Source organism: Delphinapterus leucas, chromosome 15, assembly GCF_059928025.1.
Source record: "Delphinapterus leucas isolate spDelLeu-1000000601 "Yukka" chromosome 15, BTC_Dleu_Yukka2, whole genome shotgun sequence".
NCBI lineage: Eukaryota > Metazoa > Chordata > Mammalia > Artiodactyla > Monodontidae > Delphinapterus > Delphinapterus leucas.
In genome coordinates this window covers 29,084,121-29,106,636 of record NC_143143.1, presented here as the reverse complement: position 1 = coordinate 29,106,636, position 22,516 = coordinate 29,084,121, and the positions used below count along the sequence as shown (strand labels likewise).

Below are 22,516 nucleotides of genomic sequence, written 5' to 3'. Positions count from 1 at the left end.
GTAGTTTTGACTTGCATTTCTCTAATGATTAATGATGTTGAGCATTCTTTCATGTGTTTGTTGGCAGTCTGTATATCTTCTTTGGAGAAATGTCTATTTAGGTCTTCTGCCCATTTTTGGATTGGGTTGTTTGTTTTTTTGTTATTGAGCTGCATGAGCTGCTTATATATTTTGGAGGTTAATCCTTTGTCAGTTGCTTCATTTGCAAATATTTCCTCCCATTCTGAGGGTTGTCTTTTGGTCTTGTTTATGGTTTCCTTTGCTGTGCAAAAGCTTTGAAGTTTCATTAGGTCCCATTTGTTTATTTTTGTTTTTATTTCCATTTCTCTAGGAGGTGGGTCAAAAAGGATCTTGCTGTGATTTATGTCATAGAGTGTTCTGCCTATGTTTTCCTCTAAGAGTTTGATAGATTCTGGCCTTACATTTAGGTCTTTAATCCATTTTGAGCTTATTTTTGTGTATGGTGTTAGGGAGTGATCTAATCTCATACTTTTACATGTACCTGTCCAGTTTTCCCACCACCACTTATTGAAGAGGCTGTCCTTTCTCCACTGTACATTCCTGCCTCCTTTATCAAAGATAAGGTGACCATATGTGCATGGGTTTACCTCTGGGCTTTCTATCCTGTTCCATTGATCTATCTTTCTGTTTTTGTGCCAGTACCATAATGTCTTGATTACTATAGCTTTGTAGTATAGTCTGAAGTCAGGGAGCCTGATTCCTTCAGCTCCGTTTGCCCACTCTCACCACTCTTATTCAACATAGTTTTGGAAGTTTTAGCCACAGCAATCAGAGAAGAAAAGGAAATAAAAGGAATCCAAATCGGAAAAGAAGAAGTAAAGCTGTCACTGTTTGCAGATGACATGATACTATACATAGAGAATCCTAAAGATGCTACCAGAAAACTACTAGAGCTAGTCAATGAATTTGGTAAAGTTGCAGGATACAAAATTAATGCACAGAAATCTCTTGCATTCCTATACACTAATGATGAAAAATCTGAAAGTGAAATCAAGAAAACACTCCCATTTACCATTGCAACAAAAAGAATAAAATATCTAGGAATAAACCTACCTAAGGAGACAAAAGACCTGTATGCAGAAAATTATAAGACACTGATGAAAGAAATTAAAGATGATACAAATAGATGGAGAGATATACCATGTTCTTGGATTGGAAGAATCAACATTGTGAAAATGACTCTACTACCCAAAGCAATCTGCAGATTCAATGCAATCCCTATCAAACTACCACTGGCATTTTTCATAGAACTAGAACAAAAAATTTCACAATTTGTATGGAAACACAAAAGACCCCAAATAGCCAAAGCAATCTTGCTTTCATTCTTAAATCCAGTCTTAGGCTACAAGACTGATTGTAGCCCTGCCTCTGTTTTCAGCCATGCAATATGAGATGATTCTGCCTGCTCAGGGGTCTGGAGGCTTCTTTGTTAAAAATTATCCAGGTTGCTTTCTGCCCTGTAGAGATGGTTGCTAAGTAAATATAAATGATGACCATGAGTCTAGGTTAACTAAATACACACTGGCCTGGTAAGAAATCATTTCTTTCTTCCTTTTTTTTTTTTTTTAAACACACAGTTGTGGGCTTCCCTGGTGGCGCAGTGGTTGGGAGTCTGCCTGCCGATGCAGGGGATATGGGTTCGTGCCCCGGTCTGAGAAGATCCCACATGCCGCGGAGCGGCTAGGTCCGTGAGCCATGGCCGCTGAACCTGCGTGTCCGGAGCCTGTGCTCCGCGACGCGAGAGGCCACAACAGTGAGAGGCCCGTGTACTGCAAAAAAAAAAAAAAAAAAATCAATAAACACACAGTTGTAATTTTATTATAACATTTGTATAAGCACCGCTTCGTAATTTTTTAAATTGAAATATAATTGACATTTAAGATGATATTACTTAAGAAATCAGTTCTTTAGGGTCATCAGGGCTTCTCTGAGCTCAGGAACTAATGGGTTAAGGAGAAAAGCTTGGTCCTTGTTTCCGCTCCCCCATCTTTGGAACAAGGCAAGTGTAAATTAATAAACAGAGCCGAATGTCACGTTCTTCGGCCTCTGCATAGCCACCCCTCTGTTTGCAGAAGGCTTTGCAATTACTTACTTCTCCCATCCTGCCTGGGCTCCAGGGGAAGAGTGAGGTTATCCAGTGCTGGGGGTGTTGCCCTGCCGACAGTGGCCCGGGCCTGCTGCCTCACGGGTTGGGGAGTGGGCAGGGGGGCACAGCTGGAATGCCCAGTGTCTTCTTGCTGGTCCCAGGGTCGGGATACGTGACGCTGGGCCAGTTGGGACTGTGGAAGTCAAAGGTGGCGCCTGAACGCAGCCATCCACCCCTTGGCAGTGTCTCCCCCCCGACAGCCCCTGGTGGTGGGGACATTCTCTCAGCTGTGTCCCAGAGGGCAGCTGCTCTGGGGCCTTGGGTGAAGAGGGCTCGCTGCCCCCCTGTCCTCGCCTGGGCCAGAGATGTGACCTGAAGAGTGAGCCTTAGCGTGACTCGAGAGAGGGAAAGGAACCCACCCGCCCCGCTCCTCACCACCTGCTAGCTCAGATTTGGCCCCGCAGATGCCCAGCATCTTGAGGTCATCCTTCGTTTTCCCTTTGCTCTCCCACACCCACAGAGCTGCTCTGCCTCCAGAACACACCCCACCATCTTCCCCCGCCACCAGCATCTCTTCCTAGATTGTGGCAGCAGCATCAGCAGCATTCCCTGTTTTCCAGCCTCGTTCCCTCCCTTCCATGCAGCCAGAGGCATCTTTCTAGAACATAAGTCAGATCATATCATGCCTCTGCCTGTAGCTCTCCAGTAAGCTTCTCGTTGCGCCCGAAACAAAATCCAGATCTCTCGCTCTGACCTTGTGTGATCGTTGTGGGATGGGCCCCAGCCGGCCTCTCAGACGCAGCCCCCCCCGCCTTCGTGCTGTCCCTGCCCCGGCTGTACCACCCCTGCTGCTCCTCCAAGTCAGCACTTCTCAAGGTTTTGGCCTCAGGATTCCTTCTTCTTTTGTTTTTTTTTTTGGCCGCACGGCATGTGGGATCTTAATTCCCCCACCAGGGATCGAACCCACGCCCCCTGCAATGGAAGCTCGGAGTCCTAACCACTGGACCGCCAGGGAAGTCCCAGGACCCTTCATACTCTTTGAAAGGTATTGAGGAATTCACAGAGCTTCAGTTTGTATGGATTATGTTTATTGATATTTCAGGTATTGGAAAACTGAGAAATACTTTAAGTATTTACTTATTCGTTTAAAAAATAATAATGAGCCATCCTATGTAAAAATAAATAACATAGTTCTTTATGAACAATAACTGTTTTCCAAAACAAAAAAAGTTTATATTTTTGCAAGTCTCTTTAATATCTGGCTTAATAGAAGACAGCTGAATTCTCGTATCTGCTTCTGCTTTCAACCTGTTGTGAGAGCGTGGGCTCTGGAAAACTCCTTTGTGTACTCCTGGGAGAATGAGTGTAAAAGGAAAATGCCAACATTATTTTTATGAAAGTTCTGACCCTGGGACGCCCCCCAGGGTTCCCCAGACCATGCTTTGAGAACCACTACCCTAACTCACTGTGCTCTCTCCTGCCCCAGGGCCTTTGCATTGAATGTTCTTCCTTACATCTGTGTGTGGCTACTTCCTGCCAATCACTCAGGCTTCAGTCTGCGTGCCACCTGCTCAGAGAGGCCTTTCCTGATCCCCACCCTCACCCCCAGCCCCCCCGCATCACATTAGCCTGGTTTATGTTCTCCGTGGCCCTGGGGCTCCATACCTAATTGACGTATTTGTGTACCTTCCTCCCCCATGGAGAGGGTCACTTCCACGGGGACCTGGAGTGTCCCCTTCACCGCTGTACCGCAGCGCCTAGCACGGTACCTTCATTCAGTCTTCACTGCATAAGGACTGAGGCTTTGTTCTTATTCTCCGCACAGCCTCAGAGCAGATCCCGCCAGATGCCTTCTCCCTGTGCGGACACCAGGGAGACGAGCAATTCCCACAGGGGCCCCAGACGTTGGGTGGTTTAGGCTGAGGCACTTTGACAAGGGAACACGAGGGAACGGCGGCCCCCAGATCTTCAGCAGCATTCCTCGGCTTAACTCCTGTCACAAAGTGAGTGAGATGTGCGTCCCGGGCACCCGGGTGATAAGACTTGGGTTGGTTGCACATCAGTTTCACCGCGCTCACCTTACTCAGAGTTTGCTGGAGGGGTCATCGGAAGCCCGGCCCAGATTGGCCTCCAATGCTATGGCACCCATAGCTGCCATCTGGGTATTGCTCTGTGCCCCTTGCCATAGGCCACACTGTTGCAACATCCCAGGCCGGGTGGGATCCTTGCTCCTGCCTGGGAACAGTTCACAGGGGAAGAAACAGTGCTGACCACCTGCCTCTGGGAGATTGCGGGAAGAGGCAGCTCTACTGTGACACATCTTCCAATTTTATCTGCAGGTCCAAGTAATTGTCACAGAGCCATTTGTCTCCCCCTTTCCAAGCTATACATGATTATATTTGATGAAAATATACCTTTCATTTCCTTGGAAGAGATATTAAAGTAGAATATAAATCAGGACTAATAGGCGAGTAGCCACTTTGGTATATTTTTCTTCTTCCATTTGGCTTGGAAAGAAACCACAAATTCTGTTTATTGGCCGGCTTTATGTTTATGGCTCTCGCCCCCATAGAATGTTCAGCTCCACGAGGGCAGAGGCTGGTGTGCGCATGGCCGGGGAGGGAGGGGTCAGCAGTGACCGGCGTGTCTGGCGGGCAGGCGCGGCCAGCTCTAGAGTCCGGCTTTGAGGTGCGGTGCTCCATGGCTGGTGCCCTCGAGGATTCGTTCCACCGACGCACAGTGACAGCTGATTGCCAGAATCTGCCAAGGCAGGGCGGGGTGCAGTCTTCCCATGAACACCCGTGGACCAGCAGACCCCAGAGCAGAGGCTATTCCCGGAAGTAAGCCTGGGCATCAGGGGGCAGTGGGCTCCAGTCCACGGGCCGGGGCTCTGGCCTTCCTGACCCCTTCTGGGCTCCTTGTGGCCCAGAGGCTGCTCACAGGCGTTCACCTGGGGGTGGGAGGGCTGGTGACAGAACACCACCGTCCCTCTGGCTCAGGTCCTACCCAGGCCCTTCCTAATTCTTACCCAAACAGAAGGGCTCTTAGAACCCAGCGTGTTACGGGGATTGGAGTGGGACAGCCAAGCAGGTTGACACCCACTGGCCCTTACTGACGAGGGCTCAGTGACATGTTTAAAAAAGTGACCCTTCCCCAGCTGAGGACAGTCAGCTGCCCCCCACCAGCCTTTTAGCTCCAGGGAAAGGACGGTCTGCCTCTTTCACTGCCCTCTACCCTGTTCAGGACAGTCCTGTTGCAATCTGGCCCCTGCCCCCTTTCCACAATCAGCTCCTCTCTCTTCTCTGTCCTGGGCTCTCTTTGCAGATAATAAAACAACCCAGCATTTCAGCCCCATTGGCTTTCTGTCTGCACCTAGCGAGGGCCAGGCGCGTCCTATTCAGGACCTCTGTCCTCGCGCTGCCCTGTGGCTGGAGCCTGAAACCCTCTGTGAGGCTGGTGCCTTCTCAGCGTTCAGCGCTCTGCTCACATTCCTCTTCGGAGGCCTCCCCAGGGGCCCCACCCACCCCAGTCCCCCTCTGTGCAGCAGCTGGGTCTTAGTTTTTCAATTGAGGTGAAATTCATACAGCGTGAAATTAACCATTTGACAGTATACAACTCAGTGGCATTTAGTACCTTAACAGTCTTGTGCCACCATCCCCTCTACTAGTTCCAAAACATTTTCCTCAGCCCCAGTCAACCCTGTACCCACTAAGCCGTCACTCCCCATCCCCTCTCCCCCCAGGCTTCTGGCACTCACTCATCCACTCTGTCTCTGGATTTATCTCTTCTGGATATTTCATACAAACCCTACAATGTGTGACCTTTTGTTTCTGGCTTCTTTAACTTAGCATGATGTTTTGGAGGTTCATCCACATTGTGGCATATGTCAGAGCTTCATCCCTTTTCATGGCCGAATAACAGCCCATTGTGTGGATAGACCTCCTTTGATTTATCCTTCTTACACCTGTTGGCGGCCATGGGGTTGTCTCCACCTTTTAGCCAATGTGAATAGTGCTGCTACGAGTGTGTGTGTATGAGTTTTTGTTTGAACACCAGTGTTCAGCCTTTTAGGCCATCTACCTAGGAGTGGAATTGCTGGGTCGAATAGGAATTTAACTTTTTGAGGAGCTGCTTTCCCACAGTCTTCAGAGCCCTCACCTTTCACTGAAGTTGCCCACTTGTCTTCTCGTCTGCATCACTGCCCTGCGCTAGGATAGAAGGTTCTGGGGCCCTGTTCGTCCTGCCCTCGATGGCTGACACTTCATGAGCGAGCAGGTGCTCAGTGACTGTCGAAGGTGAAGGCGGGTGGGGACGTGGATTGGTAGCTCGAGGCTCGGACGGGTGAATTGTTCCCAGCAGACTGTGACTTACTTGCCTCGCTCGCACCTGGGTCTGGCTCCGGCCCCAGTCGGTAGGGGCTCGGGGTGCCAGTGGGAGAGTCAGCTTCCCTCACTTCTTATCCCACTGGATTCAGGGCGCCATCTCTCTCTGGGCAAACGTCGGAATCACTGAGCACGAGGGCGAGCGCTGTGCTTTCCGTAGGTGTGATCTTTGTCAAGCGCTGTGCTTTCCGTGGGTGTGATCTTTGTCAAAGGCAAACACAGCGGCCTTATCAGTCACTGACCCAGAATACTACATAGTTCTGTGGAAAGGCAGTGCGGTTCCAGAGCCAGCCTTTGGCAGCTGAGGAACTGAGGAAGGATGCAAGATTACAGTGCCAGCCCAGCTGACCACAAAGCCTCGACTGACATCCGGAAGAAAAAAAAAGGAAAAGAAAGGGAGAAAAAGAATCAATGTTTAATTCATAGACCTCAGTTCTGACTCTCCCCTGGGGAGAACATACTAGGTGCTAATGTCATCTCATGGCAGTGTTCTCCAGAAACTAATTATTTAGGCCTGTTATTTTTCTTGTTTCTAATTATAAAACTGGAGCCAGCTCTCTCCTACCAGCTTGACCAAGGGGAAGAAATACCCTTTCTGGAGTCACATGGGAAGGAGAGCCCTCCCCTCCCCCCTCCAGTCTCCCTAGCCCCATGTCAACCCCTCCCAGCCACCAGCTCCCTGGTCAGAGCCTCGGGCCACTGGGTTGGTGAGTTACAGAAACTTGAATCTGACCCCAAGAGGCCTTTGTTTTTTTTTATTTAAAGCAAAATATATAGAGCTGCTAAGCACTTTATGCAGGGTTCTCATTTGATCTGCCTCAGAGGAAGTTTTTACCATTTTCCTCTTCTACATACGAGGAAGCCACCCACCCAAGGTCACACACGCCCGATACCCATCCACAGCAAGGCTTTGAACACAGGCCTGCCCAGATCACACCCTGAGCCCCCACTGCCACCACCACCAGTCCCTTTCATTCCTGACTCAGTTTTGATGCTCCCGAAGTGACTTCTCCCCACCTGAGGCCTCAGTGGTATCGGGCAGAATCACACTGCTGGCTCCAGCCCTCAGCATGTTTCAGACAGAAAAGTCATCTATTTCTGGAAGTGTGGGGTACAGTTTGACTGGAAGAATTAACTGTGCCAGGCACTTTGTATACATTAATTCTATCCTCTGCACAGCTCTGGAAGCAAGTAGCACTTGCTCTGCTCTACAGATAGGAAACAGGCTCAGACCAAGCCCACAGAGCTCCCACGGGTGGCCGAGATCCCTACCTCCACTTCCTGCCTCTGAAGACCACTTGCTTCAAGGCTGGCTTGGTGATGGCTGAGGAGCTCCACCTGACGGCTCTGCCACGTGAGAGGTTGGCAGGACAGAGCCTCAGGAGGGAGGGGACTCTTGGGTGGCCCTGGCCCAGGCAGACCGCTCCGCATCCCTGTCTTCTGTGTGACACACCTGCTCCCGAGTCCTCACACTCCAAGCCCGCCTCCACTGGATCAGGGACAAACCTGCAAAACTGTGATGCAGAAAGACACTCTTCTCCCAGAGCCACCGCTTCCAAACCAGGCTAGGGGTCAGGGTCACTCAAAGGCCATCCTCGTAGAAATTTGTTCCTGATCTTTCACGAACAAAAAGCAGAAACGAGATTTCAGAATCCTGCCTGAGCAAAAGTAGCAGGATTTGTGCTTCTTTCAAAGCTGTCTGGCAATTGTGTCTAAGAGATCAGTGTTCAAGTGGCTGAGCTGAGTCCATGGGGTTCCTGCTTGCCAGACTGCTTCTCGGTGTCCCCAGGGCAGCTGTGAAGAGAGAGCCTGAGGATACTGCCAGGCTGGGAGCACACAGGCCTCGGAAGGAACCACGTTCCCAAACCAGGGCCCACAGTGTTTCCCCCTGGAATGTGCACCCCCCACAGACACTTTCCCAATAGACACACCAGCACTTGTCTGAGGAGCCCTCTTGTGAAATGAGCACTCAGTAGGCAGAGCCAGCCATCGTGCTCCAGACAGGCTTTTCCGGGCGGCGCGGAGGCTGGAAGGAGAAAGGAGTTCCGAAGAATTGAGTGTTGCTTCACTTCTTGAGGTCATTACCCACCTCAGATGATGAAGCAGCTGGGTGCCCTGGAGCCTTCTGGCAATAACAGTGCATCAGGGAGCGTGTTGCCAGCAGAGAAAAGCTTGGGAGCCTAGGCAGTGGGGTGTGGGAAGAGACCAAAACCCCAGCTTCATGCTGCCATTTGACCTTGGCTACACCTTGGATTGTTCTGTGGGCTCAGGCAGGCCCACACGGGGCAGCCTCGCTGGTAGCACAGGACAAGCAGGCGTGTTCCAGAGCAAGCAGCACAGCTACTCGTGTGCATGCCTGTCCCCGCACCCAGAACGCAGCTCCTGTCACTTCTTGACTCCGGACTTCTTAGTATAAGTGAAGTACGTTTATTGCAGAACAATTGGAAGGATGGAAAAGTACCAAGGAAAGATAGAAAGGATAGACTGTCCGGTGTCCTGCCCCATTGTTCTTTCTGTTCATCCTTTGTGGGGTTTCTTTTCTCAGCAGCAGTGCTTGCCCAGGTGAGAGTCAGCGAAGGAGGCAGCTTAGCACAGCCCTGGAACAGACAGTCAGGTTCAAGTCCTGGCTCCACCTCATCCTCGTTACGTGGCCTTGGGACAGTTAGTCACCCCTCTGGGCCTGTTTATTCATATAAAAAATGGGGATGATACACAGCAGTGTGAATGTACTTAACATGACTGAACTGCGTGCTAAATAATATTTAAGGTGGTACATTTTATGTTATGTGTATTTTACCACAATTAAAAAGGAAAAAAAAGTGAGGATGGAAATGTCACCTACCTCATTAAGCTCCCGTGAGCATAAAATGAGTTAATTCACATAAGTGCCTGGAACGATTGCCTCCCCATGTGCAGGGTGCTGTAAAGGTTATCTCAGTATTTTTTATGGTCGTTGTTATTAGTCAAGGCTGACCCTTGGGACCCCAAATGATAAGTTCCCTTTCTACACGTTAAATCAGTTTGCACAAAGTTAATAATCCAGGGGCCCCTCCTGCTGTAAATAACCAAAAAAAAACCCCGCAGTTGTACAGATTTGCTCATTTCAGAAAGGCTTTTATCAGGTGCTGATAAAACACCAGGGCAGAGTTTCCTTTCCCCTGCAGAAGGGCCATGAGATTTCTGGTCACATGATTTGCCTGAGGTCCCACAGCTCTAGAGGCAGAGCCAGGGCCAGAGACAAACAGAGACATGTCCCCTGCAGCCCCGGCCCCAGCACATATCCGTGCACCCGATACTGGCTGCCATCATTGACTCCACGCCTGCCTGAGCCGGGCAGTTCCCACTGAGCCTCGCAACAGCCCTGGGGGGCTGGCGCCTTTCCTCAGTGTGCTGACCAGGAAACCGGAGCTTGGAGAAGGGGAGCACCTGGCCCGTCGGCTTCCGACTCCACAAACCCCTGTGTCTTCAGTCCTGAAGATTATCCGGTGGCAGAACCCCTGAGGATCAGGTGTGCTTCAGGAACCCTGGGAACCATCGCTGTCTCCCGTTCCAGGAGCACAGAAACCAGCAGAGAATGTGACAGTGTTCTGTGGATGCAAGTCTCCACGTCTAAAGGGAAAGTCCATAAAGTTATTTGAAGAAACTTTCCAAGCTCTTTCCCATTGATGTTTTTTTCTGCTGAGTCATTTGTTTTATTAACTGCAAGTTATCATTAGCAGATAAGTGATTACAAATGCTAAGGATCGAAGGCTCGTTTGTGGGATAAAACTCAGAAACTGAGAAAATTCTAGCCCTTTGAATTCTAGACCACTTTGATTTGATTTGATTTTTTTTTTTTTTTGGCCTTAAAATGTCTCCCAACTAGCTTGAGGAACCCCAGGGTTCCCCCTGGAACCGGGTTTGAGAACCACTTTACCACTTCCCAAGAATCAGTCATAGTGCCCACCTTGAGATCTAAGAGGATGAGATGCCAAGTAAGCGGCATTGCTTAGCGTACAGACGGCTGGAAGGAGAGTTGTTAATTCACGAGGACCTGCAAAGCAGGAGAAGAACCAAAACAGGTGGGGACGGGACACAATAATAGCACTCACAGGTTCACAGAGGCCTAAGTCATTGGGTCTTCCACATGTTCTCTCCTCTGTGCCCTAGACGGCCCCCTCAAAGCACGGCAGCTCCTAGGGGCCAGGGTAGGAGACCACCAGGAGAGAAGGAATTGGGGGCGGGGGGCAGGTGAGGGAAGAACTGGCATTTTTTTTTTTTAAGGACTTTAAAAATTCCAAGGAAGTTACATGATGCATACACTAACTAGGGTCAGGAAAGGGAGGATCTTTCTGATGTCTCTCGTGAAGTAAATAAATGCTGTGCAGAGCTACATATAAAGAGGACCAGATCAGGGAGTAGGACTTATTAACAGGTCGTGCAGAGCAAAGAGGCGGGCATGGTGGGGCTAACACGTGCAAAGGCTTGAGGGAGCAGGTAACATTTGATGTCACAGCCGTGAGACGTGATTAGGCACAGCCTGGAAAGCTAGGCGGGGTCAGATGGTGAAGGGCTTCCGGGCCTGCCGAAGGGTTGTACTTTTACCCTGGAAGCAATAGGGAAGGGACTAAGGAAGAGGAGTTTTGAGCCGGGAGGCTTGGGGTTTGATTGACCGGAGTCAGAAGGGCAGGGGACACGGGGGTGCCAGAAAGGGGCGACGCGCACTCAGCCCCTCCCTTGGCGCTCACCACCGGTGCAGTTTGAGGCTGTGCCCGTCTTATGGATGAGAACAAGTCTCCACAGAGGTACCCTCTTCCTCAGCTTGGTATATATCCTTCGATACCTTTTCAGGGCATTTACATACTATACTTGTACTATAGTATTGTCTTTTTTTTTTTTAACCTAAATGGATGCTATTTTCACTCAGCAGTATGTCTTGCCTTTGTTTTACGTGAGTTCATAAGAGCGCCCTCATTCATTTTTGACTGCTGCGGAGCGGTCTGTCATGCGGGCAAACTGTTGTTCATTTAGCCAATCTCCCATTGATGGATGTTTAGTTTGTGGCCAATTTTTTGTCTTTAACAAATAGGAGCGCCTCCCTGGCCCTTTGCACAAGGGTTTCCCTGGGGTAAGAAACATGAAGCAAGTCCAGAAGAAATAGCTAGGCCGTGGAACTGACAGGATTTGGTGACCAGTGAAGTGGGTGGGTGGACGGCCACAGGGCTAGTTTCAGGCAGAATATCAAGGAGCCTCAGTTTCTCTCGGAATGTTCTCTGTGTATTTAACAAGGGCATTTTGATGATCCCAACTTCTGACCCAGGAAAATCCTCATTACTTGTGGATGTTTTTCTGTCCAGGAGGCCTTCAGGAGCTGTGATGATTGGAAAAGTTCCCAGGGGCTGGCAGGGGTCTCCAAGGGACGGCGCACCCATGGCTTGTTGTCACAGACAGAGTGTGGTGGCAGGACGGAGCCACCAGTGGGGTCTGCCCCTACCTCCTGGCACCCCTGCTGAGGGTCCGGCTCTCTGGGATACTTTTCTGTCTGTAGCCAGCATCCCATGACTGAAATACAGCTTCCTTTATTTGTGGCTGTCCAGCCATGGCATTTTGTATAAGTGTGCTTTTCTCCAAAAACACACACACACAGTATTTTTTTTTTAACATCTCAAATCCCCAAAGGACCAGAAGTCAATATTATCCCAGCATAACAGGAATGGCTGCTTTGTGACATCTTTCACACTTAAGCAGCCTGCTTCCTTTAAGCCCCAGAGTAATCACAAAAACATTCCAAAGCCCATCAAATTGGGGCTGATGAATTGTTTTACTCTGTCCCCGTCTCTGCCTGCTGTGAACTCAAGTCCTTGAAAGCTGCATCCTTACAACATGATTTGAGAGTAGACACTTTAACTGTGTGAAATACTAAGTTCAGACTGTGCTTTGCAGTGACTCCCCCCAAAATATTTGTGAGTTGATAAAAATTCAGGTGCGTGGTGTGTGTGGTACGTACTTCTAGCGTCACAGGTTTTTTTTAAGGCCCCAGGATAAAAGTCCCTTTTATTGAATGCCAGCTATGTGCTAGGCACTAGGCCAGTTGCTTTACAGAAAATCAGGAGGTAAATATGTGAAAACTGTCTTGTGACTAATCCCACTTTTGCAGATGGGCAAGCAGAAGTCAAAAGCAGAGTCACTTGCCCCATATCCCAGAGAGACTGAGCCTGGTTTCAGATTCCTGCTCTTTCTAATGCTTCTACCTGCTTCCTGAGAAAGAGATTATCTCCTGCTCAGTGTTCTTTCCTTTCCTGCTAAGTTGACATGAAGCCTCCGTGGTGCTTCTGGGGTAAAGCTGCCCTTTGTTGTGGCTTTCTGAGCGTGTCGACTTCATGAGCTACAGTTGGGCCTCAGATGCTGGGTCCCATGCACCCTCCAGCTTCTTGAATCTAGCAGGTCCCTGTCAATGTGATGGAGCCTCCCCTAAACCTCCCCCTGCCCCCTCACTCTTAGTAAACTGGAGAATGTTCTGAAATAGTTGACATTTATAAAATCTTAGGTGTTTTGGAAAAACGTTTTGTGTGTGTGTGTGCCAGATTTCCTGCCCGATGCCCAAGGGAGATGCCCACCCACTCAGAGCAGCATCCCAGCACCCTGTAATAGTGCCCGGGCCTGGGGGAGGCTGTGGCCCACTCATCGTCCCCTCTCTGATCTCTTCACTCCACCCTGAGCAGAGAGCAAATGCAGAAACCACCCTGTACTGACTCCTGGCCCCACTGTCAGCAGAGGGGCCCTCCATGCCAGCTGGGACACCCACAGGAAGCTCCTGGCCTCAAGCCACTTAAAGGATACCAGCATTTGGGCACCAGTGTGTGCCACCATGCTGTTCAAACCTGCCACGTCCTTGCCAGGGAGCCCTTGCCACAAGGAAGTCAGGGGCACACGTCCTGGAGTCGGCCCATCTGGGTTTAACTCGGTACCTGCCCATCAACAGCTGTGTGATGTCAGGAAGTTCCGTAAGGCCTCTGAGCCTCAGTCTCCTCTTCTGTCAAATGGGGCTGATGATAGAACCTGCCTCACTGGGGCAGCTCAGCCCTGTGGGTGCTTCACGCTGTCCCAGTATCTGAACAGCTGCTTGTTGAGGGGCTGGGGGGGAGCCAGAGGGCTCGAGCAGCCCGCCCCCCCTCCCCTCGCAGGGCAGCTGGCCCAGCTCCTCCAGGCCACTCCACAGGGAGCTTGCATGTAATCTCCCCAATGCCCTCAGGCTCTGCCAGGCAAGGGCACCTCTGGGCAGCTTCCCTGATAGAGCCACCAAAGAAGGAGCCCCCGTAGGCGGCGTGCACTCTTCCAGCACCTCCTGCAGCTGACGGCCACGTTGGGAGGCACACATAGAAATGGGGTGACCACTGTGCTAGAGATCATGGGGGCAGTCACCACAGGGGTGTTGCCTACAAGACCCATGCACTGGAATGCAGGAAGTAAGGTGCGGGGGTAGGGGAGCAGGTGGCCAAGGTGGGAGGGGGCCGGCCTGGGGAGGGCGTGTGGATTTCATACTGAGCACTCAGGGGAGGGCTGCGCCTGATTCATGTCTGTCTGAGCTTGTGTGGCAGCTGGGTGGGGAGTGGATTGGAGACAGCGGTGCGGGGGCCGTTGGGGTCCACCCAGGAGCCGGGAGCCAGGCGGGCGGGGGTACACCCTTAGTTGGCATGGTCGGTGATGGGTTTGGGTACAGCTTGCCAGGTTGTGACAGATCTTCCCCTGAGGATGGTGCTCTCCCCGCACGTCATCTAGCACCTCAGGGTTGGCAGAGCATTTCCCACTCGTGATCTCAGCAACACCACGAGGAGGGGGGAGATGGAGAAACTGAGGCTGGAGAGGCGAGGTGACCAGCCAGCTCGCACCTCCAAGAAGCAGTAATGTGCTTGGATCTCTGCCCCGCTGAGCCGTTCTGAGGTTGAAATGTCTCAGCGGCTCGGGCAGCACTGAAGAGGGTTTCTTGAGGCTTGCCACGTTGCTAGCCTCAGGCTAGGTGTCTCCATACTCAGGGGTCACAGCAGCCTGCAGGGGAAGGCCCTGTACCATCCCCACCTAACAGGTGAGGCAGCTGAGGCCCAGAGGTTAAGTCACACAGTGACTACGTGGTGTTGTCAGTCACTCCAAGGCCATCTCACCCCACAGTCTGCTCAGGGCTTGGGGACCTGAAGAAATTCTTGGCCTCACCCTGGAGGAGTCACAGTTGGAAGCTGAGACACCGTGATCTCAACTCACACGTGATGTCCCCTCACACGTGGTTCCTGAGCTCCAGTTTCCACTACTAGGCCAAGAAGGGTTTTCTGAGCACACCTGTCAGAGCTTGCTGATAAATCAGGCCTGAGATGCCTGTGTTTGGCTGGCAGCACTAAGTGGTTGTCTAGGTCTCCTCAAGCCAATTGACATTTGCCCAATAGGTGTGATGTATCAACAGCTTTTTCTCCTACTTTTTGTGGCACGGGCTGGCTCTCTCAGCCAGAACTCTTTAGAAAGTATATAGTAAGGTGCCGACCTGCAATGGAAAATGCTGGTGCACCAGCCAAGCACAGAAGCCTCTGCAGTAGAAATTTAAGGTCTGCTGGTCAAGGATACATTTAGAAACCTTCTGGAAAGTTCTGGGGCTGGCAGAATATAGTCAAGCCCTGCAGCGATGTGAGTCTGGGGACTTCTTTAGCTCTTTGCCTTCGTGAAGCCACAAAGATGGGTGGGTTTTGGGGAAAGCAGTGGAGTTCACCTTTTCGTTCATTCTTTTGTTCTATAAACATTTATCGAGCATCCACCGTGTGCCAGGCGCTGTGCTTGGGTTTGAGGTGACAGCCATGAGCAAACAAGACATGTATGGCCCTGCCACATGGAGCTTGCAATCTTATAAGAATAGTAGGCATTTTTCATAGAATCCTACCAGTAAATAACTGGTTGATGATGGGGAACCTGGCCTTCTCTAATGGGGATCGGGGAAGCCTTCCCTGAGTAGGTGGTGCGTGTTGACAGTGGAAGGTTTCATTGGATAAACTGGATGGGGAAGTAAGAGGGTGTTCCAGGCAGGAACAGCATGTGCGGGGGCCCCGAGTCAGGAAGGGACTGAGCCACAGAGTGAGGGGGGCAGGCTCCACTGGCTCCCCATCAATGGTCCACCTCCTGTGCTTCAAGGTCTGTTCCACGCATGTTCACGGATTCATTATCTCACCTTCAGAACCTCCTGGGGAGAGGTAGGCACGTGTTCAGTTTGCATTTGAGGTTTTCTGAGGCTCAGGGTGGGTAAGTAACTTACCTGGACCTGCACAGCAAGTCAGCCACACAGGTGTCCATCCTACCTCTGCCTGACTCTGACTCCAGCTCATAGCCTCACTTTCTGTGTTCTCGTTTTTACTCTTATTCCCTATCTTTGTTATTACTGACATGGCTCAGGGGCCTGCCAGAAGGCTCAGAGCCCCATAACTAACAAGCCCACTGGAGGAGAATTCCTTCTAAGTTATTGACCTCAAATCTGCAAACAGCCGGAAGCTCAAATCTGTGCCTTGAAAGTGTCTCCTGTCCCCAGCATGTGGCACTTTCTCAGCAAACCACTCAGTTGATTGACTCTGCACCTCACTTCATCCATCTTAGAGTAAGCACGTCCCTGAATCTCCGTCAGGAAGCACATCCAAACGAGGGGCAGCGGTGCCGTGCCTGAGGAGCCAAGGGGGCCGAGTGCACTGTCCAGCATCCCAGGGCATCCCTCCAGCCTCAGGCTAGAGAGTGGCCTCATTCTCCCACCGGCACTGGGGTCATGGGGCCTCCTCAGCTCAGCACAGCCTTCGGCTCAGCTCCTTGGTCCTCCAGACACATGGGCTTGTCCTTCCACGGTCCTGTACCTCCGCACCTTCCATGGGGTGGCCAACTAGGTGATCAGGAAGTCAGTTGATTAGAACCCCTACACTCAGCTGGAGAGGCACACAGGCACTGCCCCCACGGTGCCCGGGGAAGAGGCATAGCCCTTGTGGAAGCATGGAGTCGCAGCCCAGGCAAGATCTTCTCCCGCCTGAGGCCCTGGCCCAAGCCAGCCTACCCCTGTGCCCTCCATCTTGGCTGCGTGTTTCTAGAATCGCCTTGGAGAGCATTTGAGAAGCCCCAGTGTCCATGCCCAGTGCAGCCCAGTTAAAACAGTGAGGCGAGGATCACTGTGTTCGGTGACTCACCCGGACTTGTTCAAATGTCCACCCAGTCTTGAGAACACAATCGGAGACAAAGTCCTCTTAGGTGGCTTTACAAGAGGGTTCTCGGTGACCACTGGGGTCAAATGCTGTGTCCTGATTGTCATTCCTTTAACCCTCAAATGCTCACTGAGCATCTACCACGGGCTTGCACGACACGGGGCCCAGCATGACCGAGATCCCTTCTCCATGGGCCAGCAGCCTCGGTGGTCGCCTAGAGATGGATTGACAGCTTGAGGCTGCGGGGTGCTTAGTCAGGAGCTCTCCTCCATCAGAGCAGCCGCTGCTTAGCGAGTTTGGGGGAACCAGGGGGTCTGGTATAGGAGCAGGATGTATTCGATACCCTGGGCCCTGTTTCAGGAGAGGCCAATTCTTCAAACTTGTCCCACTTTCGGGAAACCTTATGAGCACTGCCCTGCGCCACGCTCTGCCAAGACTGGGGAGTGGAAGGTTCTAGACAGACCCTGCCCTCAGGGAGTTCACAGTGTCCTGAGGAAGATGACGCCTTACCCACTCTTGCTATGTAGTCTGGTCATGCATGATGGTGTGGGAGCCCAGGACAGGGGCACCGGCCCTCCCAGAACTGGAGGGCAAGGAGGGCTCCTGAGGGAGGTCTTGACGGATGGGCTAGGTTAAATGTGGGGCGTCCCGGGCAGGCGGCAGTACCCAGGCTGTAAAAACCATGGTGTGCATGTGCGTCCTGCAAGCAGCCTGAGCCATGCAGGCAGGAGGCGGCAGGAGATGAGGCCCACGCAGGCATGACCCCCTGTGCCTGTCGACTGTCCTGGACTTCCTCGGAGGACCCAGGGAAGCACTGATGGGCTTCAAGCAGGGGGGCTAAAGGCTGCCCACTAAATGACCACAAATAGCCGGCCCCAGGGGCCGGCCCCAGGCTGGGCTGCCCACGGGATCCCACGACCCACACTTAGCTGGAAGGAAGATGCAACCAAAAACATGTCTTCACGTAGAGCAGCTGGAGACCAAACCACTTCTCCATTCCAGGGCCAGAGCTCACCCAGCCCCAAGCACTGTCCGGGAAGTGCAGCCCCAATCCAGTCCCCTCTCACCACTGCACCCCATATCCTAGGCCAGGGGTTCACTGACTTTTCCTAAAGGGGCGTGTGATGTCTGTCAGAAGGAGGCTCCACCTGCAGCCTCGCAGGACAATATGCAAATGAGCAGGCGGGGCCTTCACTTATAAAACCAGGCCCATTGCCTGATTTGGGGATTTGGCCTTCCGGAGGTTGTTTGCTGCCTCCTGACCTTGGCCTTCAAAATCCGTCGTGCTGCTTCTCTCCATGGCCAATTTGGTATTCTCAGCACCGTAACTAGAGAGATCCTTTTCAGGTGTAAGTCAGATCATGTGTGTCCTCTGCTTAAATCCGTCACTGTCTCCCATTTTACTCAGGACGAAAGCCAAATTCCTCACAGTGGCTCCCGAGGTCCCACACAGTCTGCTCCCTCTGCTGCTCCTAAGACTGACCTTGCCTCTTCCCACTGTCCCCTGGCCACTCCAAGGCAGCCGCAGGGGCCTCAGCTGAGCCTCCACTGTGCCAGATGCCTCTGCCTTGCAGCACCTGCACTGGGTTGGCCTCTGCTTAGAGCACTGTCTTCCCAGGTACCTGCCTGGCTCTGTCCTCTGTCTCATTCCTCAGACCTCGCTATCTCCGAGGGGTCTTCCCTGACCATCCTGTGCCCCACTCCCAGCCCTCCAGACGCCCCCTGCCTTGCTTAACTCTCTTCGTCACATTCATTCCCTCCCAACAGTTTCTGTTTCTTCATTGTCTGCCCCCCACCCCCAATCCTGCCCCATCCCATTATTGAACTGGAAGCTCCAAGACAGCAGACACTGTTTTGTTTACTGCTAAATGCCCAGCTCTCCTGGAGATGTACCGGGAGGTATATAGGTGTTGCTTAGAAAGCATTGGGTGGATGGATGGATGCATGGATGGGTGCATGGATTGATGGATGGATCGATGGATCGATGGATGGATGGAGCCAACAAGTCTCCAGTACCCCTTTACATGCTAGACATTGTTCGCTGTGGACTCAGGGGTGAGCAAAACAGATCCGTCCTTTTGGAGCTCCCAGGCCATGTGGATGCCGTAGATAGTCCAGAACACTGACCGTGATCGGGGCCCTGAAGGGACCGGCCAAGAGCTGGGACAGTGTGCAACAGAGGGATCTGACCTGGACAGGATTCCTGAGGGTAGGAATCCATCCCAGACAGGAGCCCACACAGATGGGAGAGCTGTTGATGCCTGGTCCCACAGGCTGCCCAGATCCTCAAGGAATAAAAACATTACTGTCTATGTGACACCTGCTGCCAGTTTGGCTGGACACACAATTCCCCTTTGTGATCAGTTTCCACCGTGGCCACATAAGTGGGGCCCAAGACCTTGGTCCTGCTTCCCAGGAAGGTGTTTAGCCCCAGGCCCCCAGAAACAGCTCCTCCCCTCGTTAGTGAAGAGGAAGGAGAAACTGGACCTAGGACATTTTTCTGATGAATTCTGTTGGAAGGGATAGTTCTTGGCGCCGAACCTGATGTGAAGAATGAAACATTTTATAATACTCACAGAACAGATGGCAGAATCTGGAGTGGGAGTTTCTTGAAAAGGTCAGGTGATGGGCTCATTCAGCATAGTCGGGGATACATGTGTTTGTAACCCCCAAGTTAATTCACAACTAGTTACACAGGGGATGAAAATGTTCTAAAATTGATTGTAGTGATGGCTGCATAACTCTGAATGGACTAAAAATCATTGGATTATACCTTTAAATGTATAGATTATACAGTTATGTGAGTTATACCTCAATAAAGGTGTTGTATTTTTAAAACGAGTTCTAAACTAGTAGGACTCACAAGTTTTTGTCATCTTTTTCTGACGACCAGGTTATCTCATTTGTGTCCCATTTAATTATAAAACAGTCCGATTTATGCAACATTTTCCTTCAAGCAATCCAACTGTGAAAAAAGAAATTGGAACCCGCAAAACATTCTGGAATAATTTGGAAACCTTCATGCAATCCAGTCTCACCTGGCACCCTTCCTCTTCCCTAAAATTTGCCTTTTCTCCATTTCTTTTTGACTTTGAAGAAATGACTCTGTTCTTGCTGGTAAAATAGCCTCCTGTTCCCTTTCCTGTAAATTATGAGATAAGTTTGCATTTCATACCTTTCCAGAAATCTCTGTTGATTGTGGTCTGACCTCAGAATCATGACTTCTGGGAAAGAAAGTAGGTATTAGAATCACTGCTGCAAGCATTTGTTGAAAACCTCTGAAGTAGCAAGGGTTCATTTGCGTTGTAGATCTGAGACAGAAAACAGGTGAATACTACCTGCTAGTCGCTCTGCAGGTCACTTCCTGCTGTTGGTAGATGACATGTCAGCCACTCTTTCCAGCTCACTCCAGTGACTTTTAAAATTTGATCCTAAATGCCCCACGTTATTTCTGGGAGATGCTTAGGGCTAGTTGTGCTCCTCTTTTTGTGTGGTTGAAACTGGCGAGGGGGTCTGGAGCCCTGGCTCAGAGCCATGCCTAGTGCTATGACTTAATAATGCCAACTCCTATTAATTGAGCAGTTACTATATATCAGCCCCTATGCCAAGCACGGTTGTATGTATTCTTCTCATTTAATCCTCACAACAATGCATGAGGTAGGGATTATTTTCCTCCATATTGTACTCAGGGAATCCAAGGCTCAAGGCTCCACAGGAGGTCAGCATCCCAGGGCTGGGACTTGAACATGTCTGTTTCCAAAGCCCACACTCGCACTCGCCTTACCTCTGTTTCCCTGTCCATACCCTGGCACTTAGACCCGCCAGCCCGTCCCTTCTCTGAGGATAGCTGTGAAAGCGCAGCAGTCTTGTAGGATGGAGAGCAGCTCAGATACTGAAAACACTGTTGGCACCCTCCCCCCATGCATGGCAGTGAGGGACCAAAATGCTCTCCTTCTGGTGACAGGTGATGTGCCCTTCACAGGCCTGGAGGGTCCCCAAAAGAGACGCTCCAGCAGTTCTGTTTAGGAGGCAGGATGTGCTTCTGTCCAAAGAAGTGCTCTTACGATTATTTATTAATTGTGAAAGGGAAGAAAAAAGAATAGGGTTTCCTGGAAAGGGATAAAAGTTCAATATGATAAACTCCCAAAAAGCAGTCAAAGGCCAAAGAAAAATAAAGGATGGAGAGAGTAAGAGAGATGATGAATCAAAGTGGCAAGTATGTGAGTAGCGCCCCGGGAAGGGGCCGTATTTCATGGTGATGGAGGTGTGGCAGCCGAGCGGAGCACAAGCGAAAGGGGGTGGTGGTGGCAGTGAGTCAGAGAGAGTGGGACTCAGCCCTGTAAGGTCACCAGGGCCCTGGGGATGAGCTGGCAATGACAGGAATGGATGGAACCAGTCATGTGTCAGCTGTTGCTGCAGGCCCCTTGTATGCATTTGTGGCATTAACGCATGCATGTAGAAAATTGTCAGTGGAAACTGTAAGGCTACAAGAAGAAGAAATCACCATGGTCCCTCCACCCCAGGAAAAAACCATCACTAGTATTTCAGTTTACTTCTTATCTGTGTTTTCTCTGTTTTTTATTTTCTCTTTTTTCCCTAATCTTTAATTACCCAAGAAATGCATGAGTTGACTCTTTATTAAAAAAATAAATAAAATGTTACAAACGGGACCTAAGTCCCCTTTGACTACTCCCCATTCCCCCCACTCCCTGGACGTCCACAGTTTGGCTCATCTCCTTCCAGAACCTTCTCTGTGCAGTTGCATCCATATGTGCACCCATAGCCAGTGGGCAGCGCAGGGCCTCAGCCCTTCTCTGCAGTTCTGAAATCCACACAGCACTGAGCACCAAAAGAGTTTTTATAACTCACTTGGTGGCAAAACCTGCCCTGAACTATTTATAGGCTATGTATAAGACTTGCAGGGACTTCCCTGGTAGTCCAGTGGTTAAGAATCAGTCTTGCAATGCAGGGGATGCCGGTTTGCTCCCTACTTAGGGAACTAAGATCCCAATGCTGTGGGGCAACTAAGCCTGCAAACCACGGCTAGAGAGAAGCCCGAGTGCCACAGTGAAAGATCCCCCGTGCCGCAACTAAGACCCGAAGCAGCCGAAAAATAAATAAATACTAAAAAAAAAAAAAAGACTTGCAGATACCATTTATTGTGAATTGACTTTGTTTTTTCCTGCAGAAATTTAATAGGTTTAGTTTTTAGCTGCCTAAGACCCAGCTGAGGGTCTAAAGTCTAGAACACATCCAGCCTCAAAGGTTTAGGATAAGGGCTTATGGATCTATGGTTGTCTTATGATTTGGGCTGCTCTTTTTTTTTTTTTTTTTTTAACCTAAACAGAATCATCGTTCTGCATACCCTTCTGCAGCTTGCTTTTCAGACACCACTGTGAATCACAGATCTTCCTGTGTTAATGTGTATAGATGGCACGCATTCCTTTTCAGGGTTGTGTAATATTCCATAGTGTGGATCCACGTATTCCTTTGGCTGGGCGTTTTAGGTGTTTCCTGGTTTTTGCCACCCCAGACAGTGTTGCTGTGGGCACCCTTGGACGCGTGTGCAGCCTAAGATCAGAACTGCTGGGTCATGGGGTGTTTTTTGTTTTGTTTGTTTGTTTTTCCCTTCTCCCTGTCCCCACACACCTGCTATTCCCTATACAACAGAGGGTTCCTTTTTTAAAATTTAACTATAGTTAATTTATAATATTGTGTTAGTTTCAGGCATACAGCTTCAGATTCTTTTCCATGATAGGTTATTATGAGATATTGAATGTAGTTCCCTGTGCTCTACAGTAACTCCTTGTTGTGTAAGGGTTTTGTTTTTAACAATG

At 50.5% G+C, this 22,516-nt stretch overlaps 1 protein-coding gene across 5 annotated transcripts in view; it reads left to right on the top strand.

The window, feature by feature from the left end:
• The window catches only part of CLEC16A (C-type lectin domain containing 16A), a 211,453-nt gene that overhangs the window by 161,335 nt on the left and 27,602 nt on the right, over positions 1 to 22,516 (top strand). Inside the window, exon 22 of one of the 5 annotated variants that reach the window (XM_089896164.1) lies at positions 1,599 to 22,013. The exons of the other annotated variants lie outside the window; for them this stretch is intronic. Within the exon in view, the coding sequence (XP_089752290.1) occupies positions 1,599 to 1,705 (107 nt within the window). The 3' untranslated portion in view covers positions 1,706 to 22,013. Of the gene's footprint in view, positions 1 to 1,598; positions 22,014 to 22,516 lie in introns of those variants that run through there. 5 annotated transcript variants of the gene reach the window in all.